A 23,437-nucleotide genomic window follows, 5' to 3' on the forward strand; every position below is an offset into this window, starting at 1 on the left:
TTTCCTTCTTAGACCGGTGTAAGTATAGAGGGTCTGCATTGACCTCACTTCCCAACTGGACCAAAAAACTAAAAACAGCTGCAACTAGTGGAGAAGACGGAATAACAGCTGATTATGGGCTTAAATTAAAGGCAGTTGGACTTGACAGTGACCCGTACAGTTACCAAGAACCAGTGGTCCATGGACATTAATATTTGGTACAGTTACCAAGAACCAGTGGTCCATGGACATTAATATTTGGTACAGTTACCAAGAACCAGTGGTCCATGGACATTAATATTTGGTACAGTTACCAAGAACCAGTGGTTCATAGACATTAATATTTGGTACAGTTACCAAGAACCAGTGGTCCATGGACATTAATATTTGGTACAGTTACCAAGAACCAGTGGTCCATGGACATTAATATTTGGTACAGTTACCAAGAACCAGTGGTCCATGGACATTAATATTTGGTACAGTTACCCCAAGAACCAGTGGTCCATGGACATTAATATTTGGTACAGTTACCCCAAGAACCAGTGGTCCATGACATTAATATTTGGTACAGTCACCAAGAACCAGTGGTCCATGGACATTAATATTTGGTACAGTTACCAAGAACCAGTGGTCCATGGACATTAATATTTGGTACAGTTACCCCAAGAACCAGTGGTCCATGGACATTAATATTTGGTACAGTTACCAAGAACCAGTGGTCCATGGACATTAATATTTGGTACAGTTACCAAGAACCAGTGGTCCATGGACATTAATATTTGGTACAGTTACCAAGAACCAGTGGTCCATGGACATTAATATTTGGTACAGTTACCAAGAACCAGTGGTCCATGGACATTAATATTTGGTACAGTTACCGAGAACCAGTGGTCCATGGACATTAATATTTGGTACAGTTATCAAGAACCAGTGGTCCATGGACATTAATATTTGGTACAGTTACCCCAAGAACCAGTGGTCCATGGACATTAATATTTGGTACAGTTACCCCAAGAACCAGTGGTCCATGGACATGAATATTTGGTACAGTTACCAAGAACCAGTGGTCCATGGACATTAATATTTGGTACAGTTACCAAGAACCAGTGGTCCATGACATTAATATTTGGTACAGTTACCAAGAACCAGTGGTCCATGGACATTAATATTTGGTACAGTTACCAAGAACCAGTGGTCCATGGACATTAATATTTGGTACAGTTACCAAGAACCAGTGGTCCATGGACATTAATATTTGTTACAGTTACCAAGAACCAGTGGTCCATAGACATTAATATTTGGCCACAAATCCAGTTTCCTGATATTTATATGTACTTAATTTCTACGCCGGGGAAATGCATGAAGCAAAGCTTGAAGGCTTACAAAAGTCTTGGCGCTTGGTTCGACTTCAAGGCAGGATTTGTTGTAGAAATTAAAGTGATGAGGACACCGAACTTTATGATTTGACCGTTTAACGTTAGCTACCCAAAAATCCAACATTACCTGATACAAAATGGGAACCACAAATCCACGTTTCGGTTCCTGGAATCCAGTTGTTTCTGTGAATTGCAGCGATCCAATTTTTTCTCTTAAGCTTATTTTTCGTCAGTCTGTAAAACGATAACTCTGATTTCTTGCTAAATCTATGAGTACAGTCGATCCCACAACAGCTCTTTTCCATTTTAGATGTTTTCCAGTTGCTCAAACTGAAAGTTTACGCTGACACTCAGTCTTTCTGCCACTCAGTCTTTCTGCCACTCAGTCTTTCTGTCACTCAGTCTTTCTGACACTCAGTCTTTCTGACACTCAGTCTTTCTGTCACTCAGTCTTTCTGACACTCAGTCTTTCTGACACTCAGTCTTTCTGACACTCAGTCTTTCTGACACTCAGTCTTTCTGACACTCAGTCTTTCAGACACTCAGTGGGCGTAACCCGCTGTGAAGTCTCATCTGTGACGTCATGCATTCTCTCTATTGTGGATTTTGAGACGGTCCTGGTCTAAAGTGGTTTAGGTACAAAAAAGTAGAAGAAAAAAAGGAGAACTGCTTTCATCTTTTTTCTTAAAATGCTGAATCAGAAGCCCTCTTCATTCGGTGTGGTGGGGAGAAACTGACCCTCTGCTGGCCCACGTTGACCCGTCGCAGCGCCACCTGCAGGACGTACTCCTGGTCGGCGTGGACGTCCAGCCAGCTGCTCTGCTCCCTCAGGCTGGTGGCGGCCGCCGGCAGCCGGCGCTCCCCCTGCTCCCGGCCGTCCTCCCACCAGCCCTTCAGGCTCAGCTGCACCTCTAGCACCGGCAGGTGGCTCAGGAAACCCCACGCCTGGACCACAGGGGACACCAGGAGCAAGTCAGACAGGAGATCTTATATAGTTATTACAGTATATTGTTATACCATTGCTGTTCTCTATTATATTGTAGTATTACAGTAAAGTAATCATAATGTAATACTATGCATTATAATTACTTATATTATTACATACATACATAGTAGCAACTAAATGCTGGGAGTTTGTTTTGTTTTCTTTTGTTTGCTTTGATTTGTTTGATTTTGACTATATTTATATATATATATATACCGTATTTTCGCGACGATTAGGCGCACATAAAATTCTTTTTTTTTAAAGAATGTGCGCCCAATGAAACGGTGCGCCCTATCTATTACCTGTATTACGGTAATGTAAGGAGGACAGCCACCATGAGAACGGTAAAAAGAGAAGGGGGCGTGTGAAGCACCCGTGAGTTGCGGATGTGAATGAGACCATCCTCAGACATTAAAGGGGGAAGGGGGGGTGAAGCACAGAGCGGGTGGAAGGAGCGTTTCAACGTTTCATTCGACTGAAAGCAGTAGCGCTGGCTGAAGAAATGAAAATTTAACATTTTCATGGAGGTCTGTCTTGGTGCTTTCGCTTCATGAAACGGTGCCAGCGCAGCAGCAGCGCCCGGCGGATTATATGGAAAAGATGGAGAGCTTCCGCTCATTCTGCAGCCGACACATCACCGACAAACGCATCCAGCCCAGCCACATCACCAACATGTTCCACATCCCGGTGACGGGGACCGTCCGGCGCGGCGGAGAGGACGGGACCAGCACGGTGGGGGATCCGCACAACGGGGTATGAAAAGTTTATTTACTGTTGTGCTTGGCTGCCACTCTGATGGACAGAAACTGGTCTATGGTGATTTAAAAAAAAAAAAAACTTTGCCTAAAGAGAGTTTTCCAGCCGGAGTCATTATAAAGGCGAATGAAAAGGGCTGGATGGATGAAGAGATGATCGAGTGGCTGAGGCAGGTCTATGTGCGGCGACCCGGTGGTTTTTTTCCACACATCATGCGTGGGCTAACGTGTCTGCTGGGACTGTTGTTCGGGCTTTTGCAAAAGCCGGCATTTCCGAGGCGCTGCACGGCATGGAAAATGACTCTGACAGCGAGGAAATTGGGACTGGCACAGCTGAATTAGCAGAGCTCTTTAATGCAGAAACAGAGGATGAGACTTTGAAGGGTTTGATTAATGTAAAAACTGAAATAAAATACAATCAAACTAAGTTTTGCTCCCGCTCTATTTTTAAATAAGCACACTTGTGTGCTTGTGTGTGTTCTGCAGCGCGCGAGTGTGTTTTGGAGCGCGTGTGTGCAGCTCCGTGTCTGTAGACGGCGCCTTTTCAGTCGGTGCGCCGTATGTGTGTTTTAAATCCAAAAATTACACGCAAAACTGAGGGGGGCGCCTTTCCACACGGTGCGCCGAATGGTCGTGAAAATACGGTTTATATAATTGAGTATTATATCACTGTATAGAACAGTTATTAAAGTAGGTATGTGTGTTTTATAAGTAAGTTTATTGAAACTATCCCAAGTGCTGTACATTTTTTTAAAAACTTTTTTGTACTCTTTTTTTATCATGCATGTTCGAAATAAAATCTTCAAATCCAATTATGCATTTATACTTCAAATGTATACTTTTAAATCATACCTGGGCAATCTGGTTAGGATGAAGCGTTGGGCTGAGCATGGCACTGAAAACTCCTTCCTTTCCCCCGCAGGAGGCGATCAGCTCGGGAAGTCCTTCCACCGCTCCGCTGAAGCCTGGAGCATTCCCCTTCACCTTCTTATCTGCCCATTTCCTGTGCAGCAAATGGACAAATGGAAATGAGATGTATTTGTTGTCACTACTAATCTGACTGAACAAACTCCTGTTATACATTTGTCTGTTGGCACAGCTGACTCAGTGGGGGCCTCATTTATAAAAGGGTGTGCAGGATTCATACTAAAAGTGCACGTAAACCCAAAAGCCGAAAATGGCGTGCACACAAAATAATCCTGATTTATAAAACCGTGTGCACGCACATCTGCACGCAATGTTCGCTTTATAAATCACAGTCCAGCTGGAAGGTTGCACAGGGGAATTCGCCTCATATCCAGCCCTCTACACGGCCACTTCATACCATAAATGGGCAATGCAAAGTAGTATTTGCATATGAATGAGCCTGCTGAGCATGCGCAGCGCCACCTGCAGTCTGTTTCTGCTGCGCGTCAGGATGAATGAGACGAGTCGAGCCACCATGCCACTAAATTTCATGGACACTGAGATGGAGATGTTGTGGATGAGGTGGAGGACAGGAAAACCACATTATTTGGTGGTCACAGTAAAAGTAGAAAAAGTATATAAATAGTATAAAATAAAGAGAGTGAGTTGCAGCACGTCGTTGCTGCGCTAAACGCCGTGCCACGGACAGATCTGTGACAGAAAAAAAAAAGAAGTGGTGTGATTTGAAGGTGGAGGCAAAGAGGTACGGAGCCCCTAAAGGGACACAGATTTTTTTTTATATATATAATGAGTTTTACGTGCATGCGTGAAACCTTTAAGGCTGATTTATGGTTCCGCGTTACACCAACGCAGAGCCTACGGCGTAGGTGCGCGTCGCCGCGTACCCTACGGCGTAGGCTCTGCATCGTTTTAACGCGGAACCATCATTTAGGCTTACGCCCGCGCGTAAAACTCATTATATATATGAAAAAAATCTGTGTCCCTTTAGGTGCTCCGTAGAGTGGCCCGGCACTCATTTGTTCTGTCCTCAGTCACTCTACGGTTGTCGCGGTGGGTGAAGAGGAGGTTCCCGGCATGTCCTGGCACTGCGGCTGCAGCAGCACCAGAGTCCTGACAGGGACACGATCAGCGCTATTATATTATAAGTCTGATATGTGATGACATTATTAAGAGTACAACATGAAACTGGCTTCATTTCACCACCTCACCGCCTGCGTCGCCAGTTCCCCATGTCTTAAGACTGTTCCTACAGGAGGTCAGGGTTGGTGCGTAAAGATACGCACATTTTCCCGTTAGTTTTTTCTTTTAAATCCCAACCTTTTCGTAGAAGGTGGCGTTGCATCTTTCAAGCCCTGTTTTGTGCGCAAGCAAGCTTTATAAATGAGGCCCCTGGCCTTTTATTACATTTTCATTTTACACCAATAAATACAGGAAAACACATGTAAAGATGGTGGTTGACTGAAAAACAACATAGTCCATAATGTGACGTAATAGCAGGTAATGAGCCAGGTAAACAGAAATGTCCAGTGATGTTAGTCGTAGCGCTTCACTCAGCCAACGGTGTAACCTGAATGTGATTCTGGATTTCAGTTGGAAGGATTTCAGTTGACAGGAAATGTTGATCACGTGTTGTTCCACTGAACAAATGTGTGTGACTGCCAGCAGGCGCTGGGTCCTTCCATGAGCGAGAGCTCTGCACGTCAGCAAGCTTCAGGAAACTCAACCAGTCAGAAAACATTTGAGCCCAATCGGCTCATTCTCAGGAAGGTCCTCTCCTTTTCACTCTCACAATTAATTCAGAATTAAAAAACATCCTGTAACTGGCCAGTGTGCTGTGAGGGTCAAAGATGACTGAAAGCGGAGTAACAGCGGCTGCAGAGAGACACCAGCGTTTGGTACCGACTGCTGTTACATCAGCTGGACAAGATGGTGACAACTCGCAGTATTTTATAGGCAATGGCAAAGGGTTGTTTCCATGTTAATGAAGAGTGAAGCGATGCAGCGGTCTGTGTTCTTGTGACAGCACCTGTGAAGGAGGGAAGCTGGTTACCTGAACAGATAGAGGTCTTGTTGTTCCACATGTGGCAGTGTGAGTAACGAGGAGTCGTGCAGCCAGCGGCCCTGGACGATCATCTGCACCAGGTTGCAGATACTAATGGCCGTAACGAGCCATCCCTCGTTGGCAGCGACGTCAAGCATTGCCTGAGGAGATGGAGAAGAAAAGATCTGAAATCAAACTTGAACACGACATCATGCGCGTCCCAAACAAATCCTGTTTCTCATATCTTGCCAGAAAAAAGCTAGTTGAAGCTACTTTCCTCCTTTTGATGGACTATGGTGACATGTTGTATATGCATGCCTCTGTTCAGTCCACTATCTGGATGCTGGACACTTACGTACTCACACATGCACACAGCTATAAACACCCGTCCTTCACTCACCGTCTCCGCTGGCACCCTTCCCCACGCCCACCCAGCACGGTAACCTAGGGTAACGGTAACCTAGGGTTACGGTAACCTAGGGTGCTGCACCGGGGGGCTGCGTCGCCCACTTGGGCGACCTGTGCTCACCCCCTCTACATATGCAAGTCTCCAGAGTTTTTTTTTTCTTTTCTGGTACAATGATATCCGAGTATGTGTTGGTGTTGAGCCACCTGAAGAACACCACAGGCTCCCTGCTCGACCCCCTGCAGTTTGCCTACCGGGCAAACAGGTCGGTGGATGATGCAGTCAACATCGGACTGCATCACATCCTGCGTCACCTCGACACCTCAGGGACTTATGCGAGGATCCTGTTTGTGGACTTCAGCTCGGCGTTCAACACGATCGCACCCGCAATCCTCCACCAGAAGCTCACCCAGCTCACCGTGCCTCCCTCCACCTGTCAGTGGATTACCAGCTTCCTGAGTGACAGGAGGCAGCAGGTGAGGCTGGGGAGCATCACATCCAGCACCCGCACCATCAGCACTGGCGCCCCCCAGGGGTGGGGGGGGAGCATCACATCCAGCACCCGTACCATCAGCACTGGCGCCCCCCAGGGGTGCGTCCTCTCACCACTGCTCTTCTCCCTCTACACTAACGACTGCACCTCAGGGGACTCGTCTGTGAAGCTCCTGAAGTACGCGGACGACACCACCGTCATCGGCCTGATCCGGGAAGGTGACGAGTCCGCGTACAGACGGGAGGTGGATCAGCTGGTCCACTGGTGCGGTCGGAACCACCTGGAGCTGCACCCGCTCAAGACTGTGGAGTTGACAGTGGACTTCAGAAAAAACCCACCGCCACTCCTCCCCCTCACCATCCTCAACAGCACCGTCTCCTCCACAGACTCCTTCAAGTTCCTGGGGTCCACCATCTCCCGGGACCTGAAGTGGTCCACCCACATCAACTCCATCAGGAAGAAGGCGCAGCAGAGGTTGTACTTCCTGCGGCAGCTCAGGAAGTTTAACCTGCCACAGCAGCTGCTGATCACCTTTTACTCACTTTCACTGTCTGGTTTGCATCAGCCACCAAACTGGACAGGCACAGACTGCAACGGACAATCAGGACTGCAGAGAGGATAGTTGGGACTAACCTCCCATCTATCGACGACCTGTACCGGTCCAGGACCAGGAAACGGGCAGGTAGCATCTCTGCAGACCCCTCACACCCAGGACACCGCCTGTTCCAACTCCTCCCCTCTGGACGGCGCTACAGAGCACTTTACGCCAAAACCTCCAGACACAAAGACAGTTTCTTCCCGCAAGCGGTAGCTCTGATGAACTCCCACAAACAATAAGTCTCAGAGTAACCAAACACGTGCAATAAAAATCATCCAGCACCCTCTTTAATAATCATGTCTGCCTCACTCTGCTGCACCTCTCACTTTTGTATTTCCTTTGTATAATTTTTTTGTATTTTTTGTATAATTTGTCTGTTAAAATTGTAAATAGGTTATACTTATTCTTATTTTTATTCAGAACTATCCTTCTCACTACCTCAAACTGCTGCACCTTAAAATGTTTATACTGTACATAGAAATACCACATTTGTTTATTGTTTATTTGTTTATTGTTTATTTTAATACCAAAGAGCGAAATAACCGGAGTCAAATTCCTTGTTGGACAATGTTCGAACCTGGCCATAAAGCTGATTCTGATCTGATTAAAAACCCCAATATGATCCCTGGGTTACTCCTTTTAAACCTGAATATTGGGTCATGTAAACCTAACGGAATATCCCCATCAAACGGAACAGGAATTAGTTTTCTGCACACGTTCTGTTCACAAGGAATCCTGGTCTTTTGAGTCCAGGAAGTTCTTATAAACACGGAGAAACCAAGACCAGGAGGAGACTAATCACTTCATAAATGTAATGAAGGATAGGAACATTTCTGCATTTGTAGACGGTAGAAAGTACCGGGATAGAAGATTTACAAGAAGGTGAGAGAAAAGTTGCGTGAAGCAGCATTTGTTTTGAATTTGGATACAGGAAGAAGAAGCAGAAATGACGGGAATTGCGTCATCACGTTCTCCGTGCGTCGCTGGTTTGATCCAGATATCCTGAATGATTAATTACCATGTAAACGGAATATTCCCAATGTTTCAGTAACCGGAATATTAGCAATAACCAGAATTTTGACTGCATGTAAACGTAGTCAGTGTGAAAGATGCTTTTCCCCTCCTCTTTCCTCACCTAAAGACTGACCCAGGGCTGCCGCCTCAGGCGCCGCTTTACCCTCGTCTTATGTTGTTTGGTTGGTTTTTTTGTTCTCTTTGGACAGGCTGTGCTGGAATGAAATTTGGATGTGTCGGGACTCCGGCTCAATGACAAATAAAGAATCTTCAATCTCAAATAGTTTGATATTGTATGTTATTGAATTGTAGTTTTCATGGTTGTGATTAATGTCTGTAATGAAGTTTGGACTTGTGTCGTCCAGGGCTCCCTTGAAAAAGAGATCTCATAATCTCAATGGTACTCACCTGGGGAAATAAAGGTTGTAATAATTAGAATAGCCGGTCATGTCACACTGTGGGCAAACCAGTAAACAGTCTCATTTCAACACTAATCTGAATCCTGCATGTTTTGACACGTTTACAATGTGTAATAAGTGTGATATCAATACTGACATCCACTTTCAACTTTAAGGAGTTTAGACCTAATATTATAGACATGTTTATATAACATATGCAGTATGAATCCTAACTCCATTACATTTAATAGAACAGGGCAACAAGATACACCATTACCTTTTACCCTCTGAGGTAAGATAAAGTATTAATGAATTGAAGACTTCTCCAGTTCAGTGGGGAAAAGAACTGTTAGAATGGCAGATGACTTGGTTATAATGGCTTAAATAAATACAATTGGAGGTGACATGCACAACCCTCAACATTCGTTGCAAGTACTTCCAACATTTATATTGTACACATAAGAGGTAAGAGAAGAAAGGCAGGAAAAGGGAGATAAACACTAAAATGTTCTAAGCAGCCCTGCTCCCTTTGCTGAACAAAGCTGCTCTTAAACAAACGTCATTAATCTAAATGTCATTTCTTGAGAAATACTATGATTACTATAATTCTAGGCATATAGAGGAGACATTACAAAGGTAATCTAAATGCTAATGCAGTAATTAACAGAGGGATTCCCATTTCACTGTTACTTCTAGAGCAAATCAAAGGAAAGTCAGCGCTTAAATGATAGATGCATGTTAAATCATAGAGGGACAATATCCAGAGATGGGAGCTCTAGTAAACTAAGGGGAGTTGTGCAAATAGTGTGAAAAGTGATTGAAGCCATAGAGGCCTAAGATCATAGCCTAGTGTGATGTTAGTCATCTTAGCTGGGTGCCCCAAATATAGTCACAATACTTTAGTATCTACATTTATGGCTTGTCTAACTTTAGAACAGCGGTCGGCAACCCAAAATGTTTTAGATCCATATTGGACCAAAAACACAAAAAACTGTCTGGAGCCGCAAAAAATGAAAAGTCTTGTCTAAGCCTTAGAATGAAGGCAAATGGCGAAAGTCGAAATGTCGAGAAAAAAGTCAAAATGTTGAGAAAAAAGTCAAAATGTCGAGGAAATAGTCAAAATTTCAAGAAAAAAGTTGAAATCTTGAGAAAAAAGTGGAAATGTTCAGAAAAAAGTCAAAATGTCGAGATTAATGTTGAAGTACAATCTTGGGAAAAAAGTGGAAATGTTGAGAAAAAAGTCAATGTCAAGAATAAAAAGGAAAACGAAAAAGGAAGAAAAAAAGAGGAAAAAAAGAAAAAAGAAAAAAGAAGAAAAAAAAGGAAAAAAAGGAAAAAAGAAAAGAAAAAAAGAAGAAAAAAGGCAGCGGGTTGCCGACTGCTGGGCTAGAGTGAGCTCAAAATAAGTTTAAGTGCCCTTGTTGACGTTGGTCCTCGCTGCCTGATTAGCGTGTCTGCCAGTGGAGCACTGGTTTTGAGTCTTATTCTAGTTCCAGCTTGTGTTTTCCCATTGAGCAGAGAAAACAAAAGCAAAGCAGAAATCTTCTGTTTGTCCTTGTCCTCAGGGATGTGGACTTGGACAGCTTTTGAATGTGGCTGGCCAGGGAGGTTGGGTTGCCACAACCGATCTGATGGATACTTACTTTCATGCAGCAATGCACAAGTACCACTGACTTTTTCTAAGATTTGCATTTAAGGTCTTATTCAAGGCCTTATTGCTTATGCGTATGTGGTTTTCCGCTCCAGCTGTCAGTCTCTCCTAGCACCTTCAACAAATGTGTTGTGGCAGCGCTGCCTCAACTCAGAAAGAAAGAGGTATCCACATTTCAGTTCATCTGCACTGGCTCTGATAGCAAGCTCCAGAGAGCAGGTCACAGTTCAACCATCACTGATTCTGACACGTCACACATTGTCTGACACATTGGAGTTTGTGAATTTTCAGAAAAGCTCATTTAGCCCCAGTTAACAGTTTACTTTTCTTTGGCTAGAGCAGGGGTCGGCAACCTACGGCTCTAGAGCTGCATGCGGCTCTTTAGCGCTGCCCTAGTGGCTCCTGGAGCCTTTGCAAAAATGTTTGACCTTTTTTTTTCTTCCTTTTTTTCTTCTCTTTTTCTTTTTTTCCCCTTTTTTCCTCTTTTTTTCTCTTTTTTTATTATTTTCTTTTCCTTTTTTTCCTTCCTTTTTACTTTCCTTTTTAATCTCGACATTTCGACTTTTTTCTGGACATTTCAACGTTTTCCTCGACATTTCGACTTTTTCCTCGACATTTAGACTTTTTTCTCTAGATTGTACTTCAACATCAATCTTGACATTTCGACTTTTTTCTCGAAATTTCGACTTTTCTCCACATTTCAACATATTTTCTCGACATTTCGACTTTTTTCTCAAAGTGCATAATGAAAAAAAAAAAATCTTCCCCCAGTTATAGCTAATATAGAAACATGCAGCATGTGTTGCCTTCATTCTAAGGCTTATACAAGACTTTTCATTTTTTGCGGCTCCAGACATGTGTTTTTGGTCCAATATGGCTCTAAAACATTTTGGGTTGCCGACCCCTGGGCTAGAGATATGATCTGTATCATACGGAGCGTGTCTTTAGGAGTACGGAGGAGCTGGGCTTCGCTGTTTCAGGTGGGGTGCAATTTGCGTTATTGGACAATGTTGGGCCACAGCCCTGAGTGGATCATGGACATCAACTTTGAGGCCTAATTCTGAGTTCTAACATCAACTGTAAGACCACATTCTCTTACAGCTGACCACATGGCCTGAAACAAAGACACCTAGACAATGACTCCAAAGCCCAGCAGGCCTTGGAGTTTATGGTTTTTGGTGTAAGATGTGAAAGTGATGTGTGGATAGGGCATTGGACAGAGATCCATTAAACAGCGCGAGCTGCTTGATGATATGAAGCAGCCCCGCTGCCGTATAAACAGCTGTGGCTCCCCGAACCTCACTCTCTCCGACCTTCTTCATCAAAAGAACAACATCTGTCGTCCTTACGTTCTGTGAGGACTACACCTCATCTCTGACCAGTGCGACTGGCATCAGCCGAGGAGCCATCCATCTGGTTACCAAGAACCAGCCATGGCATCCTTCGGAGGGACAGAGAGAGAAACGAATAAGAGAGAAAAACACCAGCGGAGAGGAAACTAAATGAGAGGAATGCTGGTCTTGCAGCGGACAAAACCGTCACTCCCGTCCACATTATAGGCTGTTTTTGTGTCTGAGCAGAGAAACGTATGCATTTAAATGGTTTAGTTTGACTGTGTCGTATATGTCGTGAGCAAGACCTGGCACAACTGTGTTTAATAGCTACAGCTGCTGAGGTGTCCCACCAGGCCATGTTAGCCTGTGAAGACTCCTGACGCAGTAGATAGGTACCGGCAGGCCAAGCGAGCCGCGGCTCGGGCGGTCCTGGAGGCAAAAACCCGGGTCTGGGAGGAGTTCGGGGAGGCCATGGAGGAAGACTTTCGGTCAGCCTCGAGGAAATTCTGGAGGACCGTTCGGCGCCTCAGAAGGGGGAAGCAGTACTCTGCCGGCACCGTTTATGGTGTGGGTGGGGAGCTGTTGACCTCGACTGGGGACATCGTCGGACGGTGGAAGGAATACTTCGAGGATCTCCTCAACCCGACTGACATGCCTTCCACTGAGGAAGCAGAGAGTGTGGACTCTGGAGCGTGCTCATCCATCACCCAAGCCGAGGTCACTGAGGTGGTTCGTAAGCTCCTCAGTGGCACCGGGGGTGGATGAGATTCGCCCTGAGTACCTCAAGTCTCTGGATGTCGCAGGGCTGTCTTGGTTGACACGCGTCTGCGACATTGCATGGAGGAAGGGGACAGTACCGCTGGAGTGGCAAACCGGGGTGGTGAATACGGCCGATAGTCGAAACTCGGATTCAAGAGGATGTGATCTAAACGAAGAAGACAACGACACTAAAGATGTAGAACCTGGAGGAGATGATAGATGTGCTGCTGGGTCTGTGGCTTGTGCAACTTCAGTTGTAATAGACGCTACATAAATAAAATTGAATTGAACTGAACTTGACTGCCCTGAAGTCCAACTGGACTCCGCTGCGGTTGTTGAAGGAAGACTATGATGACAGATGCATTTAAACGTATCATGATTCAGGGCGTGATATCACGTGTGTTTCACCTCCTTTCTCTCATTCCTGGCAATAGATACAGCACAAACCCAGAAAACGTAACATATGTTTTCTTGCCACTGTATGATATCAACTACAGAGATGGATAATCAATAAGAGTCAGTCACATCATGTTCTACTCCTCTGGTATTCTTATATTTCATTGTATGACTGAGTGTCAGATATACAGATAACACTGCCACCTTTTTCCTGCCTGCCGTCCCAACAAAACACTTTGTAATATTCAGTGATCTATGAAGAAGTGGGGATTGAACCTCTAACGCTTGAGATCGAGAGGAAAGGGACCATTTGAACTGTTGCCAGAACTAAATTCAAGCGCCAGCGTCTGTGCAGATATGGGGGTGTTCTTCGTATCTCACATATGGCGAGCACTGCTAACTTTTATCTCTGGGAAGCAGCAGTCGTTCTGAACAACACATCCACTGGTTGTGGCCACCCTGTTGTAACATGTGCTGCATTCCACACAATAAGCTTTATTACAGCATAACAATAGCCACCCAACGCTGGCACGCACTCCAGCCACACGGCTCTGCAGGCCCGAGTGGACGGTCTGCAGCGCAGACCTGTCTTCACTTACACATTTGGAGTTTTAGAAAAACAAAAAAGGAGAAAGGAAGCCACAATGTGCACAGCAGCTGACACCCAACCCCATTTTTATTTCAAACCAGAGCAGTTCCTTTGTTTCCAAAGAGTGATGAAGCAGTGGTTACCACGTGTGGTTGTTGCATCAGGTGGGACGGGATCCAGGGCTCCAGGGATCCAGGGCTTCAGCTGCAGCTCCACGCACAGCACACTTTTCACAGGCTGACGCAATCTTTTGGGGGGCGGATAAGTTGGACTGATTTTCTTTTTTTGCTGTCCAAATGGTAAGATATAACAGTTTAAAAATAATACAATCTGAATTAAATATTTTCACCAATAATATGAATTAAAGAAGGTGAGGTATGGCGAGCTGCATGTGGGAACCAAACAGGAATGCCTGCGAATGTTCAAAGCCGTAGACCGGCTCCTCCTTCCCTTTCCAGGCCTGGGCAGATGTGAGGTTACAAAAACCTGCCGACGAGCAGCTCACACCTCGCCCTTTACCAGTCTCATTTCTGAGCTGCTAATGGGCGTCAAATCATCACATAGGCAAGGGTTACATGATGGTTTTTAATTTGGAATTAATTACTCCAAATTAAATAATTCAGAATTAAACTATTTTCCTTCAAGTTTACATGGAAATAGTAATTCTGAATTGAGGTTTCCATGGAAAACACGTTTGATGGTCTTTCTCCAATTCCTCTCCAGGTCTGGGGGTTGGGAAGGTTCTGATTGGATAGGGGGGGGACCGGAAGTTAAACTACCGGAAGAAAAACAAGAAAAAAGTGGAAATGTCGAGAAAAAAGTTGAAATGTCGAGAAAAAAGTTGAAATGTCGAGAAAAAAGTCGAAATGTCGAGAAAAAAGTTGAAATGGCCACGGTTACATGATGTTTTTTAATTTGGAATTAAATAATTCCGAATTAAACTATTTTCCTTCCAGTTTACATGGAAATAGTAATTCTGAATTGAGGTTTACATGGAAAACACGTCTGATCGGCTTTATCCAATTCCGCAGAAGTTATATCTACCGGAAGAAAAACTAACTTAGCCGCTACAACTTTGAAAAGCTCACAATGTTTATGTTTCCTGTTTCCATCTGTTCTTTTAATGATTTCTATTTATTAAATAAATGGTCTCTGCTCTTGACCAGCGTTTACTGCTGCTGCATCTTGAAACTTTGTTTGGAAAACCAGCCCAGGGTGGAATATAAGATCATGGAGACAGACGGGCGAGGGAACGAGCAGAAAGAAAGACCGGAATTAATTTAAAGAGGAATGAGTGTAAACATGATCTGGAATTATTCTTTCTTTCTTTCCTAGTTCTTTTTACTGATTTTCACTTGCACATAAACAAAACATGAAACATTCCCTCCCCACAGTGAACTTCCCTTACCCCTGCTGTCACTCAATGATGTTAGGCTTACTCTACACTCTACTCTACAACATATGTTTGTAGAACAAGAATGTCAAGAGTGAGAAACCAATTAATACAGGACGCTTAGTGAAACACAGTACAATTAAAGACTAAAAGTGACTGTAGAAGCAGCACGACAAGGCCTGAGACGCCAGCAACAATACAGGTAACTGTCACTAATTATTTACTGCACTTGTGTGGATGGTTTATCAAAAAAAGGTCAAAAGAGGTCTCCACACTTTAAAAAACTTTTTTTCAGAGCCCCGTAGTGTATACCTGAATTTCTCCAGTTTCCACGGAATTATTCTATTGGGATTTAAAATGGGAATAAACCAGCCACTTACTTCGGAATTAAGTTTAGTTTGGAATGGCCATTTCCATTCAGAATTAGGTGTTTACGTGGTCATTTTTACTCATTTTAAATCAGATTTAATTTGAATTCTGAATTAAAGAGGAATTAAACTTCCCCTGTAAACAGAGCCATAGTTTCTTCGGTGGAGTATATATTTGGAGAATCCAGCCTTGTCTTCTATTTTAGACGTCATGTATCCAAGTATCCAGTTCCAGAAGAGCAGAAAGTAAACGGGTGCTTTGGTTCTATGTCAACTCTATAAAACTCTAAAAACATTAGTTTAAAAAAAGCAAACATTAAGAAAGCAGAACGGTAGCAGCAGGACGCCAGACATGTAGCCACATCCATGAACCATGCTACAGTATATCACAACCAGACCAGACCAGCATGGAGAATCACTAGCACATGCACACGCTCACTCACAACCTTTATCCTAGCTGTGGACAATAGTTTACAGACACGGCCGCACGGCACCGTGCACGCACTTCAAACACTCTCTGGAACCAAGTAAACACCTTCAGCTGCAGCACATGCACACCTCACCCTGCTGTCCTAGGGTCAAGGGAGGAGGGAGAGGAACCAAGTAAACACCTTCAGCTGCAGCACATGCACACCTCAACCTGCTGTCCTACGGTCAAGGGAGGAGGGAGAGGAACCAAGTAAACACCTTCAGCTGCAGCACACTTACACCTCAACCTGCTGTCCTAGGGTCAAGGGAGGAGGGAGAGGAACCAAGTAAACACCTTCAGCTGCAGCACACTCACACCTCAACCTGCTGTCCTAGGGTCAAGGGAGGAGGGAGAGCAGACACCTACACCTCAACCCTGCTGTCCTAGGGTCAAGGGAGGAGGGAGAGCAGACACCTACACCTCAACCCTGCTGTCCTAGGGTCAGGGGAGGAGGAAGGGGAGAAGGGAGGAAGGAAGGGAGGAAGGGAGGAAGGGAGGGAGGGAGAAGGGAAGGATGGAAGGAAGGAAGGGAAAAAAGAGGAAAGGAAGAAGGAAGGAGAGAGCAGAAGGAAAGAAGGAAGGAAGGAAGGAAGAAAAGAGGAAAGGAATAAGGAAGGAGAGATCAGGAGGAAAGAAGGAAGGAAGGGAAAAAAGAAGGAAGGAAGGAAGGGAGAAAACAAGGAAAGAAAGAGGGAAGGAAGGAAGGAAGGAAGGAAGGAAGGAAGAAAAGAGGAAGGGAAGAAGGAAGGAGAGGTCAGGAGGAAAGAAGGAAGGAAGGGAAATAAGAGGAAGGGAAGAAGGAAGGAAGAATGAAAAGAAGGAAAGAAAGAAGGAAGGAAGGGAGAAAAGAAGGATGGAAGAAGGAAGGAGAGAGCAGGAGGAAAAAAGGAAGGAAGGGAAGGAAGGGAAACAAGGAAGAAAGGAAGGAAGGAAAGAAGGAAGGGAGGGAGAAAAGAGGAAGGGAAGAAGGAAGGAAGGAAGGAAGGAAGGAAGAAAACAAGGAAGGAAGGAAGGGAAAAAAGAGGAAGGGAAGAAGGAAGGAAGGAAGGAAGGAAGGAAGGAAGAAAGGAAGGAAGGAAGAAAGGAAGGAAGGACGGAAGGGAGGAAGAAAGGAAGGAAGGAAGGAAGGAAGGGAAGAAGGAAGGAAGGAAGGAAGGAAGGAAGGAAGGAAGGAAGGAAGGAAGGAAGGAAGGAAGAAAGGAAGGAAGGAAGAAAGGAAGGAAGGACGGAAGGGAGGAAGAAAGGAAGGAAGGAAGGAAGGAAGGGAAGAAGGAAGGAAGGAAGGAAGGAAGGAAGGAAGGAAGGAAGGAAGGAAGGAAGGAAGGAAGGAAGGAAGGAAGGAAGGAAGGAAGGAAGGAAGGAAGGAAGGAAGGAAGGAAGGAAGGACAGGAGAATGAGGTGATTTTGAGCCAAAGACAGTCCGAGGTTAAACAAGGCGTGTGGAAAAGCTGCTCCATAAACTGTGGGGTTGTTGCAGATGTTACTGACCAGGATAACTGGAGTCTAAAATCTCCCCGGCCTCTCTGTCAGACACGCTCAATCCTGCTCGTTAGAGCCTGATCTCAGGTTATTTATGATGGATGAACAAGTTCAGCTACAAATCACCCCCTAATGTTGAACCTTCCCCATCTGCAGCAGAGCTCTGGAGCAGGATACACCTCAGAAACAACTGTTACGCCTTTACATTCTCACACTCAAATCATGTTTGATTTGAGCATCAAATATGATGTAAAATACAAACAATGACTTACTGAACTGTCTCTGTTTCTCTGCCCTTTCAGGCCTGAAACGTGTTATAACCAGTACTCGAGTTGTAAAAAAAAATCAGGGGGGATGGTGGATTTGATCATATGGGGACAGATAATTTGTGCTGATTACAAATAATATAATATATTACAAATAATAGCAGTGACCAAAACACCTGCAGAAATACTGCAGGAATGACATAGCAGCAGTTAAATGCAGCCTTCTGTAAGCTTTAAATATCCACTGGGCTTACATCAAATACATCAAAACACAACAATAAAAAACACTTTTCTGAACTTATCAATATGACTCTGTCCTTCACAGGATAAGTAACATGGATCACTGCAAAAACTCACAATCTTAACAAGAATATTTGTCTTATTTCTAGTTAAAATGTCTCATTTTAGTAAAAAAAATCTCATTACACTTAAAACAAGACTCATCACTGGAAAAAACAACAATTTTCACCTGTTTCAAGTAGATTTTCACTTGAAATAAGTAGAAAAATCTGCCAGTGGAACAAGATTTTTTTGCTTGTAATAAGAAGATAAATCTTGTCGCACTGGCAGATTTTTCTACTTATTTCAAGTGAAAATTTACTTGAAACAGGTGAAAATTGTCAAATAAGTTATTTTTCTGGTGTTATTTTTCTGGTGATGACTCTAAATGTTGAAATAGCAGTAAAACCACATTCATTGATGAAATGACATAAGGGATGGAAAGGAGGGATGGCAGTTTTACAGGGGGATGATTTGGACCATTTATATCAGGGGGGATGATTTGGACCGTTTTGATTTCAGGGGGAGATGCCATCCCCCCTCATCCCCCCTCATCCCCCCTCAACTCCAGTACTGGAAATAAGCCAGGACGGGACAGGACTGCAGTTGTAGGTGGGAGACTGTGGTGACTGTGGGTGAACTTGACCATTTTCAGCATAATCTGAACATCAACATAGACTTCTTACCATCCTGAAGTGTCCAACCTCTTTGAATTGTTGTGTTTTTATTCATGACAGACCATGATGCAACTTGGTTTCGCTACAATATGTTTTAGTGTTTCTTTTACTAATACTGGATTTCTTTCTTTTAAAGGAGCTTGAGGCTCCTTTTAAGAAATGAGACTCTCTAGCGCCACCCTTCACCACGACGGCCGTTGGGGGTACTGCAGCCAACAGTGAAGCCGGCACGGGAGAACGGGGAGAACGTGCATGCAGCGTCATGTGACGTCACATCCACAGCCCAGCGCGGGAAATTCGGGACCGAATTGCAGCACATTTTGCAGCACACAGCCTGTTCAAGGCAAAGGAGAGATACACTAGAGGAATCATTGTTTTTGGTTTGGAACGCTTCATCTGACATTATTACTAGAAAACTTAAAATGTATACGGATTTTTTTCATAAATCCTGCCACAATCCGGCCTCAAGCTCCTTTAAGTTTGCTCATACAAACTTTACCAGTAATCATTACTAGAATATCATCAATAATAATTTGCATTATTAGCTTATTATAATGGGTTAACCGTTAGATAAGCAAGATATCTGGCCAGGTCTCAACTGGCTCTGTTGCTGCTACGGATAAATTGCGGGGTAATGGACATTATTCCTGCTGAAGCGTGTCTGGTTCTGGTATGTGTGACATCAAGCCGGCTCATACTTCTAAAGCTGGGCTCCGTTTTATTCATGGGAATATACATGTTGACCTCTTCATTGTCATAGTACATATTTCAGAATATGTCAGCTGGATTGGAGTTTTTAGTGGGTATAAAACGCTCAGAAATATCATTCTGTTATCCTGCGTAGTACCACATCTATGTTTTAAAGATGTTTCTGTTTATATTCATTTTCCTTTCCCCATAAACCGTTGCAGGTCAGCTTATACAATAAACACTATTGGGTGATTGTAGATTTGTTTATATTTATGTACAGAAATGGGCAGCTAATTATATGTGTATGTATGCATGTGTATATATATGTGTATGTGTATTTATACGTATATATATGTGTATGTATGCATGTGTATATATATGTGTATGTGTATGCATGTGTATTTATATGTGTATGTGTATGCATGTGTATTTATACGTATATATATGTGTATGTATGCATGTGTATATATATGTGTATGTGTATGCATGTGTATTTATATGTGTATGTGTATGCATGTGTATTTATACGTATATATATGTGTATGTATGCATGTGTATATATATGTGTATGTGTATGCATGTGTATTTATATGTGTATGTGTATGCATGTGTATTTATACGTATATATATGTGTATGTGTATGTGTATGCATGTATGAATGTGTATTTATACGTATATATATATATATGTGTATGTGTGTGAATACGTGTGTAAGTAGATATATAAATATAGAGCAGATGGAGTTAATATAGAGATAGTATGGTGTAAATAAGTATATTTACATAAATATTTATATGGGCATGTGTGTACAAATATATAGAAATACTCAACTATGTGTATGTATGTATAGGTAAGTGTGTGAGTATAGTTATAGTATAGTTAGTTATTATAAATACTTAATATTAATATTAAGTATAAATGATTAGTGAATGGGGGTAGGATTAAATAAGTTTACACTTCTTCCTACTCCTTTTTGCACATGTAATTAAGATATTAAGTGTTAAAGGATGAAATTCTTTGTTTTGTTGTTTTTTTTGTTTGCTTTGTTTTGTTTTCTTATCTTCTCATTAATTGTTGTCTTTTACATGTACAAAATAACAATAAAAAAACAGAAATCGAATGAAAAGCTTAAGAGTGAGTTTCCATGGAGGATAAGATGCTTGTCTGAGGTGTTTGAGCGCAGGAATCTTCAACAACACACGTACTGTCCTCCATGGTGCGGCTTAGGGCCAGTCCCAATACACCCCCTACTTTCTACCTAGCCCTAAAAAAGAAGCCACACATTTTAGGGCCCTTGTAATCTTCCCAGGGCCCTGTCCCAATACTCCCACTACCCCTACTTTTCAGCACCACCCCTAAATTTAGCTGCTACGTCACTGCGTGGCTTACGTTCGGGTACGTAAGCGACTGCGTAGTTACGTTTGCACAAACGTCACACCATATCAGGAAGCTGAGAGATAAAAGCTGTTTTAATTTCAGCTGTAGCGCTGTTAATATGCCACTTTATTAAGTTTTAATATTTTTCAGGCGTAAAAGTAACCGTTAAGATCCCCAACCTGGGCTCACTTTATCCAATTAACACCTGTTAAGGAATTGGGACACCACTACCCTCACGGGAACACGCAAAATTTAGGGGTAGTGCTGAAAAGTAGAACTAGGGGGGGATTGGGACTGGGCCTTAGCCGTGCTGGTGTGGAAAAGCTCCCGTACGGCAGGAATCCCAATGTTCAGCTGAAGCAAACGCTGCCCGGGGAGTCCTACCTGACAGACCCGGGGAGTCCTACCTGACAGACCCGGGGAGTCCTACCTGACAGACCCGGGGAGTCCTACCTGACAGACCCGGGGAGTCCTACTGTACCTGACAGACCCGGGGAGTCCTACTGTACCTGACATACCCGGGGAGTCCTACTGTACCTGACAGACCCGGGGAGTCCTACTGTACCTGACAGACCCGGGGAGTCCTACTGTACCTGACAGACCCGGGGAGTCCTACTGTACCTGACAGACCCGGGGAGTCCTACTGTACCTGACAGACCCGGGGAGTCCTACTGTACCTGACAGACCCGGGGAGTCCTACTGTACCTGACAGACCCGGGGAGTCCTACTATACCTGACAGACCTGGGGAGTCCTACTGTACCTGACAGACCCGGGGAGTCCTACTGTACCTGACAGACCCGGGGAGTCCTACTGTACCTGACAGACCCGGGGAGTCCTACTGTACCTGACAGACCTGGGGAGTCCTACTGTACCTGACAGACCCGGGGAGTCCTAGCTGACAGACCCGGGGAGTCCTACTGTACCTGACAGACCCGGGGAGTCCTACTGTACCTGACAGACCCGGGGAGTCCTACTGTACCTGACAGACCCGGGGAGTCCTACTGTACCTGACAGACCCGGGGAGTCCTACTGTACCTGACAGACCCGGGGAGTCCTACTGTACCTGACAGACCCGGGGAGTCCTACTGTACCTGACAGACCCGGGGAGTCCTACCTGACAGACCCGGGGAGTCCTACCTGACAGATGCGGATGGCGTTGTCCAGCACCGTCTTGGTGTCGGTGGTGTAGTCGCTGCAGGGCAGCGCGGCGTGGCTGAAGTGGGCCTGCAGCAGCAGGTGGGTCTTGGTGTGGGCGCTGTCGAAGGAGCGGGGGTTGACCTGCAGGGGGAGCTGCTGAGCCAGCTGGCTGTTGAGCTGGTCCTCGTTGTGTCGGACCGGCAGCTCGGCGTACTCCTCCGCATCCTGACACACATCCACAGTGAACATTTATGGTTCTTGGAAACCGAAAAGAAAATATGTGATTCTGAAATTCAAGTATTTGATATAAAATTCTTAGGGGTTGTTATTGATTGTAAATTAACATGGAAACAACATATTAGATACATAAAGGGAAAGATTGCAAAGTCAATCTTGTATAAGTCCAGAAATATATTCAATCATAAAGCACTACATTTAATGTATTGTTCACTAATATTACCTTATATATGGTATTGTGTGGGAGTGTGGGGCTCCACGTATAAGACAACAGTAAATGCTATAGTCCTCTTACAAAACCAGCCATACGTATTATTAACAGGGTGGGATATTATGAACATACAAATCCATTGTTTATAAAATCCCATGTTATGAAATTTTATGATTTGGTTTATTAGAAAATAATGCAAATAATGTATAAAGTTAGATTAAAGTTACTCCCTGTCTGTGTACAACGGTTTTTCTCAATACATGAGTCAAAATATAATTTGCGTGATGTTTGTAAATTTGTTGTACAAAAAGCTACAAAAGAGACTAAAAGGAGACGTTTATCTGTTGTGGGAGTTAAACTATGGAATGATCTAACCTAGATTTACCAACGTGCAGCTCATTTTCAGTTTACAAAAAAAAGATTTGTAGAGCAATCTTTGAAAGCTACAAAGGTTAATATTTATTTGTTTTGTTTGCTGCTGTTCTCTGATATATATATATATATATATATATATATATAAAAATGTTTACTATTATAAATGTAAACCTTATTGGTCCTCATTAATAACAGCACTTTGCTTCTGCCTGTTGCCTTTTCAGTCACTTTTTTTCAATAATGTTTGTGTTCAATGTTTGTAGAGTGATGTTACTGAATAAAGAATTTCAATCAATCAATCAAAAAGAAGAGGGTTGAAGTCTACGGTGGACTGGCCATGTGAAGCAACAGCTGCATTTATCTATGTTTCTGCTTCTCTCTTGTTTTTCCTGCCTGGAAGCCTGGGAGTTTCCCTGTCCCTTCACCAGCACTGACTATCAAAAGATTTACCAAATCATCAAGTAAATTAGAATGGATTTATAAGGAATTCAAGTGGTAATAAAATACAGCATGCAAGAGAAGACGTGGACATACTAGCCAGCCCTCATGTCCACCAGCACAAAGCTCCGATCCTGCAGGATCTGCTACTACCACTGACTGGGACAGGAAAGAAGCTGCGCTTCATCACACCATCACAGCTGAGCTGCTCACATCACACTAAAAACTAGGGCTGGGTATCGATTCAAATGTCAAGAATCGATTCGATTCCGATTCTTAATATTCAGAATCGATTATCATGATTCGAATCAATATTGATTTGGCTTAGTGTTATGTTTT

At 43.7% G+C, this 23,437-nt stretch overlaps 1 protein-coding gene across 3 annotated transcripts in view; it reads right to left on the reverse strand.

Moving 5' to 3' along the window:
- The window catches only part of ascc3 (activating signal cointegrator 1 complex subunit 3), a 277,397-nt gene that overhangs the window by 10,028 nt on the left and 243,932 nt on the right, over positions 1-23,437 (reverse strand). For all 3 annotated transcript variants that reach the window (XM_061715394.1, XM_061715404.1, XM_061715413.1), the window contains exons 37-40: positions 21,838-22,062; positions 6,073-6,224; positions 3,948-4,098; positions 2,094-2,300 (exon numbers count right to left, since the gene is read on the reverse strand). In XM_061715394.1, coding sequence (XP_061571378.1) covers positions 2,094-2,300; positions 3,948-4,098; positions 6,073-6,224; positions 21,838-22,062 — 735 coding nt within the window. The remainder of the gene's footprint in view (positions 1-2,093; positions 2,301-3,947; positions 4,099-6,072; positions 6,225-21,837; positions 22,063-23,437) is intronic.

This window comes from Cololabis saira, chromosome 3 (assembly GCF_033807715.1).
Source record: "Cololabis saira isolate AMF1-May2022 chromosome 3, fColSai1.1, whole genome shotgun sequence".
NCBI classification, from domain to species: Eukaryota; Metazoa; Chordata; class Actinopteri; order Beloniformes; family Belonidae; genus Cololabis; species Cololabis saira.